At 42.4% G+C, this 9,208-nt stretch overlaps 1 protein-coding gene across 1 annotated transcript; it reads left to right on the top strand.

Annotated features, from left to right (window-relative positions):
• On the top strand, positions 1-4,919 carry LOC135561987 (C-C chemokine receptor type 8-like). The gene is made up of 2 exons (XM_065004520.1): positions 1-57; positions 4,134-4,919. Exons 1-2 carry the CDS (start codon positions 1-3, stop codon positions 4,917-4,919), a joined length of 843 nt encoding a protein of 280 aa, XP_064860592.1.
• Positions 4,920-9,208: the final 4,289 nt, after the last annotated feature.

Genomic DNA, 9,208 nt, shown 5'->3' with positions numbered 1-9,208 from the left:
ATGGCATTTCCATATTCTCTAGACCGTGCCGAGTTCAACGAGATGCTCCGCTTGATCGTAGGTCGCTCTGAGTGCAGAGACCGTGAAAAAAGTAGGCCCAAAATGAAGCCTGGCTCTAAATGTAATTTGCTTTTGGGTGACAGTGAGAGAACCGTTGGGGTGTGAAGCACAATTCGACCTCAGGTACGTTCCTGAGGTCCTCCCGATCCGTGTAAGCCTAACCTTGACCGTGTGGCATTAATCCTTAACAGTTAATCAGGGCTTTTTGATCTCACAGATTACAATGACTTCTCTCCCCATAGGAATACATTGCCTGCTCCTCTAAGTCAACCTGAAGCCTATGTGGGTTATGAATGTCTTATGAACCTGTCTTCAATGACAGTCCATAAGGACACTATGAGGTCTACCTGTGTCGATTCTAAGCTTCCTGAAGCAACCGGAAGTGGTTAAAATCACCCTAAAAGTGTTTTTCCATACCCAACCAGCAGTTTGTGATAAATAGTGCATTCAACCCTGTGTAAATCGGTCAGTTCTTAACGAAAACACTTAAAACTCAGGATTCTGTAAAGGAATACCCCAATCAGGATATGTGTTGACTTATAGCTTCCTGTGCCAACCGAAAGTGCCTTAAATGGTGTCATAGTGGCTGTTTCGAAGGGTTAAAAGGTGTGATTTTTTCAAAACATCATATGTGTGATTAGGCAACCCCCATGAACTGTAAATCAGTCATTTCTCCCATAAAATTTCTAATAAAAACTAAATCACACACACACACAGCTTGGAAGGAGGGACATATTGGGGTGCGTAGAGACAGACGGTGCCTGCAATAGTTACTTTTGTTCGAGCTAAAAAAGAACCATCAGACCTAGAGTTCTGAAATTTTAGAAACCTGTTCTAGACCTTAGGTCAATGGTGCGTGGTGAGTTACTTGGCTCTAGAAGGTTCTCGGACCGAGAAACAGCCTCGTATATTTGCAATAACTTCAATTCATTTTTGCATCACGAAAATGCCGACATTTAGAAATGTCCCAGAGTCGCAAGACTAGGTGCATTGCAACCTCCTCGGCCCATATAGACGGACCCCAACATTTCTGTCCGATAGCTCATTCAAGGACCCCGTAGCAAGGCATGGAAAAAAGTGGATTTTCAGCACCAATTAGGGTCTTGCTCAGGCACCAAATTACCTATCGAGCCGAAACTTGGGATTTGGGGTCGCCTCACATAGGCCTACACATAATGTCAGAACTGGACCCGCAGCTAGAGAAGGCGTGGTAAATTTTGGGCCAGCTCTGAAGTATGTGATAGTTGGCTTCTAAACGAGTTGGAAAAAGTGGGTGTGGTGTCAGTTTGTATCAGTTTGGTGTCAGAATGATATCTAATTGACTGATGGACGGTGACTTGCTGGTGACTTTTGTCCATTTGCAATATATTTAAACAGTGAAAAAAACAGCACCAAATGGACATGATGAAATCAACACAACGAGCAATGGAGAGGAACCACTATCACTGCCCGGCCATCCTGTGTTCATCGGGCCAGTTAATTTGGCATTTCTGCAGGATTTTGGAGCATGACAAATTCGTGATGGTAAATGCCCATTGAAACATATTGCAAATGCATGTGCATTTGCAATATGATTCAACAGTGAAAAAACATCACCAAATGGACATGATGAAATCAACACAACGAGCGATGGAGAGGAACCACTATCACTGCCCGGCCATCCTGTGTTCATCAGGCCAGTTAATTTGGTATTTCAGCGTCCCGGAGTCGCCTCTTCACTGTTGACGTTGAGACTGGAGTTTTGCCTGTGGTAGCGCCTTTGGCAGCCATTACAGCTTTGAATCAAGATTCTACCGACTTTACACAACTCTTAGGTCAACATCTATCCATTGTTTTAGCTATGCATGGGTTCAGAAATGGAGATGAATTAGTTTTGATGGCTTTCTTTCACTGAACTCATTCTCCATTGGCTACATTCTAATGTTGTGCTGATTTCTAATTAAAGGTAAACAGTATTTAAAGGGATTGCTTTAGAAAAACAAATTGAAGAAAAACTCCCTGATCAAATTGCTATTTTCTGAGATTTAAATAATATTTATTCAGTGTGTGAAAGGTAGACATACCCTCAAACCTGGTTACTCACCTGTACATGGTAAGTCTGAATAACAAGTACTGAGAAGGTCTTAAATCAAAAGGTGTAAAAAATAAATTTCCTGAGTCTGATGGGCCCCTTGGAGCAAACTGACCCAATAGGTTTCTCCATGACGTAACACACACCTGTGTGAAGGGAGGGCCGAGCTTTAGAGCACATTCAAACCAGACTAAATGATGCGTAAAAACTGTCCAATGAGGGCAAGTGCTGAGGGGGTGGGGTTTAGATTTGCTTTGCGTTGTCCAGCATGGTTTCAAACCAAACACAACTACAGATCTGTCAACCAATTGAAAATGATGAACAGCGTTTATCACACCTCTTCCCCTATTACACCCAATCACATTCCACTCCACAGACTAACCCTGCTACAGAACATGTTGTGTCCATGTTTGGTTTGGATCTGGCCTTCGGCTTCTACGTTTGCATATCTGGTTCTGGCTGAATACATTTCTCCATTAACTAACACACACCAAGGTAGGGCCGAGCTTTAGACGCACCATCACAAACCAGACAAAATTATGGTTAACAACACAGCCAACTCAATGCTATCCAATGAGATAATGGGTTTGGGGAGGACCTAGATTTGCGTTGCGTTGTTCGTCGGAAAAGCTGGGGAGGAAATACACACCTGTGTGAAGGCTGGGTCAGAGGCAGAGCTTTAGACCCACTGAAGAGACCAGGAGTGTCTGAGGAAAACGACAGGTAGTCTACACTGACCACTGAAGAGACCAGGGTTGTCTGAGGAACACGACAGGTGGTCTACACTGACCACTGAAGAGACCAGGGTTGTCTGAGGAACACGACAGGTGGTCTACACTGAACACTGAAGAGACCAGGTAGTGACAGGTAGTGTACTCTCAAGAGACAATATTTTCTTCATATTGTATTTGGACAAATTCACTTATTTCAAAATCGAAATGTTTTGTCTCTTACATTCACAGACCCCAACGACTGAGAAGAGATGAACACCTCTGTAGACAGCAACTCTACTCTCCTCTCCTCCTTCTCTGAACACCTTCTGGTAAAAAGTTATAATAACATCCAATAATAAACCATTGATAAGGGATTGAAATGTGTGAATAATGATTAATTAGCAAACTGTTTGTAAATGTCTTATAAATGTCTTACTAACTGAATGTTATTATAAAGTGTTACCACCTTCCTTTCCAGTCTGTCCAGTATGTTCTGTACACTGCTGCCATCTCTATCAACCTCATCCTGGGTCTTCCCATCTTCCTTTCCAGTCTGTCCAGTATGTTCTGTACACTGCTGCCATCTCTATCAACCTCATCCTGGGTCTCCCCATCTTCCTTTCCAGTCTGTCCAGTATGTTCTGTACACTGCCATCTCTGGGTCTTCCCATCTTCCTTTCCAGTCTGTCCAGTATGTTCTGTACACTGCTGCCATCTCTATCAACCTCATCCTGGGTCTTCCCATCTTCCTTTCCAGTCTGTCCAGTATGTTCTGTACACTGCTGCCATCTCCATCAACCTCATCCTGGGTCTCCCCTTCCTTTCCAGTCTGTCTTCCTTTCCAGTCTGTCCAGTATGTTCTGTACACTGCTGCCATCTCTATCAACCTCATCCTGGGTCTCCCCACCTTCCTTTCCAGTCTGTCCAGTATGTTCTGTACACTGCTGCCATCTCTATCAACCTCATCCTGGGTCTTCCCATCTTCCTTTCCAGTCTGTCCAGTATGTTCTGTACACTGCTGCCATCTCTATAAACCTCATCCTGGGTCTTCCCATCTTCCTTTCCAGTCTGTCCAGTATGTTCTGTACACTGCTGCCATCTCTATCAACCTCATCCTGGGTCTTCCCATCTTCCTTTCCAGTCTGTCCAGTATGTTCTGTAAACTGCTGCCATCTCTATCAACCTCATCCTGGGTCTTCCCATCTTCCTTTCCAGTCTGTCCAGTATGTTCTGTACACTGCTGCCATCTCTATCAACCTCATCCTGGGTCTCCCCACCTTCCTTTCCAGTATGTCCAGTATGTTCTGTACACTGCTGCCATCTCCATCAACCTCATCCTGGGTCTCCCCACCAATGTCTACATCCTGTGGCTGATAGTGACCGGAGCTGTAGGGACGATGGCTTCAGACTTCTTCTCTCTCAACCTGGCTGTGTCTGAGATCCTCTCCATCCTGTCCAATCTGATGTTTATTGTTCATCAACTCCTCCTAGAGAATGACGTTTTACGGAGCGTTGGGACATTCTTTACCGGTTTCAACCTCTTTGGTCGTCCTCTGTTCCAGTGCTGTATCTGTGTGGAGCGCTACCTGGCGGTGGTCCACCCTGTAACCTTCCTGAAGTACAAACCCCTGAGATACAGGGTGGGGTGTTGTGGTGTTGTCTGGATGATGGTGCTTGGGTTCTGCTTTGTAAATATGCTTAGTAATTACCAATCTGCATGGTGGAAGATCTTTACTTTGATATTAAACCTGCTTACTCTTTCTGTGATGTTGTTCTGCTGCCTGGCTGTTCTCTGGGCTCTGAAACGTCCCGGTCCGGGGGAAGGAGAGAGAGAGGGGGAAGGGATGAACAACATGAAGCTGAGGGCCTTCAGGATCATTTCAATGATCATCGTGTCTATGCTTGTCATGTACCTCCCACTGGTTCTTCTCCTAGTTAGTTATCATTTTATAGAATCAGTGGAGTTTTTGGGGGGATGGTCCATTTGTTACTCTATCACTGTTGTCAGTGGGTTTGTTCAGCCTCTCCTCTTCCTCCACAGGTCTGGGAAACTGCCTTGTGTCAGGGGACCCTGAGGCTGAGGACACACTGGGCACTGACATCAGTTAAATGTCTAATTTTTTGATTTACAATTTGAGTAATTGGATTTGGACTATAAGTTGGGTGACAAAAATACCAACATTCCCGAAATTCGTTAACTTTGATGACTTCTTTATGTTGACTTCCAATCAGTTTTCCAGTTTGATTTAATGTCGTCATGTTGATTTTATTTGTTGAAGAAACAACATTGATTCTAACATTCTGTGCCCACTGGCAAGGCACTGACAAGATATATCTTTTCCTCATTACTAAGCCAAACCAATCCAATCTGTACAATCCCGGATCCAATGAGAACAGAAAAGGGGCAGAATAGAAGTTGTGGGAATTAAAGAGGTGATCTGGGTTTCAAACAACAACAAAAAGGACACAACAAAACATTTGTCTCGGAATTTAAAAGTAAGAAACCATATTTTTTGAATAATCTACAACGGTTACATATTATGTTAAAAATACTTTAAATAATTTGTAATATTATTTTCTGACTGACTGTTTTCCTCTTTCATTGTTAAATTAAATTATGCTAAACTAGTAGTAGTAATATAAATGTTTAAGAGTTTTTCTCACTGTTTTGCCATCTCCTAGTGGTACTGACACTTGAGAAATAATATTGTTAATGAAGTTAAATTAAGTTAAATGAAAAGTAATATTAATGAATGTTTTCTTTGTTTCTCTTTTCAACCTATTTTTATTGTATACAATGACTGTAATATGTGGTAGTTTACTCTGATGTGTTACTGACCTTAGTAGAACACAACGACTGTAATATGTGGTAGTTTATTGTGTTGTCATACTGACCTTAGTAGAACACACTGACTGTAATATGTGGTAGTTTAGTGTGATGTCATACTGACCTTAGTAGAACACACTGACTGTAATATGTGGTAGTTTAGTGTGATGTCATACTGACCTTAGTAGAACACACTGACTGTAATATGTGGTAGTTTAGTGTGATGTCATACTGACCTTAGTAGAACACAATGACTGTAATATGTGGTAGTTTATTGTGATGTCATACTGACCTTAGTAGAACACACTGACTGTAAGTCGCCCCCTACAGTCCGGTCTTCTGGCATGACCATCTGACATAAAAAGGGGGACAGTTTGATGAAAGAGCTTTAAAAAAAGGTTAAAATCTAAGTCATGTGACATGATTAACCAAAACAAAGGGCTATGGTCATGAGGAATTAAAAGTCATATTCTTCAAGAATCAACGTCTGTATAAATGGCTTAATATCATTAATTTAACAGTCTTAAAATGGACGTACCAATCCCAGATTGAACCTTGAAGTGAACTTTACTGATTATTGTTCCTGTTAGAAACGTAAACCTGAATCAGTTAAAGATGGTTGTTTATATTTGATGGTTCCCTTGTTGTTCTTCATACTTTAATAAATGGTCCAATCAAATCTGAACTGTGGAAACTCTTGTTGATCGTTCTCTGACTTTTGTAAATAAAATGTTGTCTAGTTAAATGTATCACTACCACCTTGTCCTTGATGGATAGAGTGCTGCTCCTGGTGCTGTTACAGACAGGAAGTATATCTTACTACTACTATCTGTAGTGATGAACTCTGCTTCCTGAATATTAAACTATGTCCAGACTGATGGACAGAGTGCTGCTCCTGGTGCTGTTACAGACAGGAAGTATCTCTTACTACTATCTGTAGTGATGAACTCTGCTTCCTGAATATTAAACTATATCCAGGCTGAACACCTGTGTGTCCATCATTCTGCAAACAAATGCAGCTCCTCATTGGAGTAAGATGAAGTTGTAAATAGATGATGATCTTGGGTCAGTTTTGTCTTGTCCCCATCAATGGTTGAGGTTAGGATTGGTGGAGGGACCAGCTGATCCTAGATCTGTACCTAAGAGAAACTTCAACCTCATTACACAGATCATTGACATGCAAAAGTAGAGGAATGACTGTGCAGTGTGCACATAACCCCATTCCCTTTGTCCTCAATTGACCTATTAGAAATGAACCTCTGTTGTATAGACCTGTATATGAAGGAAGGAGTCAGAGACAGGCTTCTATCCTATACAGGCCTGTATATGAAGGAAGGAGTCAGAGACAGGCTTCTATAATATACAGGCCTGTATATGAAGGAAGGAGTCAGAGACAGGCTTCTATATTATACAGGCCTGTATATGAAGGAAGGAGTCAGAGACAGGCTTCTATACTGTATACAGGCCTGTATATGAAGGAAGGAGTCAGAGACAGGCTTCTATACAGGCCTGCCTGTATATGAAGGAAGGAGTCAGAGACAGGCTTCTATACTATACAGGCCTGTATATGAAGGAAGGAGTCAGAGACAGGCTTCTATACTGTATAGGCCTGTATATGAAGGAAGGAGTCAGAGACAGGCTTCTATACTATACAGGCCTGTATATGAAGGAAGGAGTCAGAGACAGGCTTCTATACTATATATGTATATGAAGGAAGGAGTCAGAGACAGGCTTCTATACTCTACAGGCCTGTAGACAGGCTTCTATCCTATACAGGCCTGTATATGAAGGAAGGAGTCAGAGACAGGCTTCTATCCCTGTATATGAATACAGGCCTGTATATGAAGGAAGGAGTCAGAGACAGGCTTCTATACTGGCCTGTATAAGAAGGAGTCAGAGACAGGCTTCTATACTATATAGGCCTGTATATGAAGGAAGGAGTCAGAGACAGGCTTCTATACTATACAGGCCTGTATATGAAGGAAGGAGTCAGAGACAGGCTTCTATCCTATACAGGCCTGTATATGAAGGAAGGAGTCAGAGACAGGCTTCTATACTATACAGGCCTGTATAAGAAGGAAGGAGTCAGAGACAGACTTCTATACTATACTGTATATGAAGGAAGGAGTAGACAGGCTTCTATGTATATGAAGGAAGGAGTCAGAGACAGGCTTCTATAATAGGCCTGTATGTGATAGAGACAGGCTGAAGGAAGGAGTCAGAGACAGGCTTCTATCCTATACAGGCCTGTATATGAAGGAAGGAGTCAGAGACAGGCTTCTATCCTATACAGGCCTGTATATGAAGGAAGTCAGAGACAGGCTTCAGATACAGGCCTTATATGAAGGAAGGAGTCCTATACAGGCCTGTATATGAAGGAAGGAGTCAGAGACAGGCTTCTATCCTATTTGTAGGCCTGTATAAGGAGCAGTGAAGAGACAGGCTTCTATAAATGTAAATGTAAATGTTCTATACTATACAGGTCTGTATATGAAGGAAGGAGTCAGAGACAGGCTTCTATACTATACAGGCCTGTAGATGAAGGAAGGAGTCAGAGACAGGCAACTATAATATATGTATATGAAGGAAGGAGTCAGAGACAGGCTTCTATACTCTACAGGCCTGTATATGAAGGAAGGAGTCAGAGACAGGCTTCTATACTATACAGGCCTGTATATGAAGGAAGGAGTCAGAGACAGGCTTCAGGCCTATATACAGGCCTGTATGAAGGAAGGAGTCAGAGACAGGCTTCATACTATACAGGCCTGTATATGAAGGAAGGAGTCTTCTATACTCTACAGGCCTGTATATGAAGGAAGGAGTCAGAGACAGGCTTCTATCCTATACAGGCCTGTATATGAAGGAAGGAGTCAGGGCCTGTATATGAAGGAAGAGTCAGAGACAGGCTTCTATACTATACAGGCCTGTAGATGAAGGAAGGAGTCAGAGACAGGCTTCTATACTATACAGGCCTGTATAAGGAGTCAGAGACAGGCAACTATAATATATGTATATGAAGGAAGGAGTCAGAGACAGGCTTCTATACTCTACAGGCCTGTATATGAAGGAAGGAGTCAGAGACAGGCTTCTATACTATACAGGCCTGTATATGAAGGAAGGAGTCAGAGACAGGCTTCTATACTGTATAGACCTGTATATGTAGGAAGGAGTCAGAGACAGGCTTCTATACTATACAGGCCTGTATATGAAGGAAGGAGTCAGAGACAGGCTTCTATCCTATACAGGCCTGTATATGAAGGAAGGAGTCAGAGACAGGCTTCTATACTATACAGGCCTGTATATGAAGGAAGGAGTCAGAGACAGACTTCTATACTGTATAGGCCTGTATATGAAGGAAGGAGTCAGAGACAGGCTTCTATAATATATGTATATGAAGGAAGGAGTCAGAGACAGGCTTCTATCCTATACAGGCCTGTATATGAAGGAAGGAGTCAGAGACAGGCTTCTATCCTACACAGGCCTGTATATGAAGGAACGAGTCAGAGACAGGCTTCTATCCTATACAGGCCTGTATAT

The sequence above is a fragment of the Oncorhynchus nerka genome, linkage group LG18, assembly GCF_034236695.1.
Source record: "Oncorhynchus nerka isolate Pitt River linkage group LG18, Oner_Uvic_2.0, whole genome shotgun sequence".
In the NCBI taxonomy this organism is placed as follows: domain Eukaryota; kingdom Metazoa; phylum Chordata; class Actinopteri; order Salmoniformes; family Salmonidae; genus Oncorhynchus; species Oncorhynchus nerka.
This window is presented reverse-complemented; position numbering and strand designations above follow the sequence as displayed.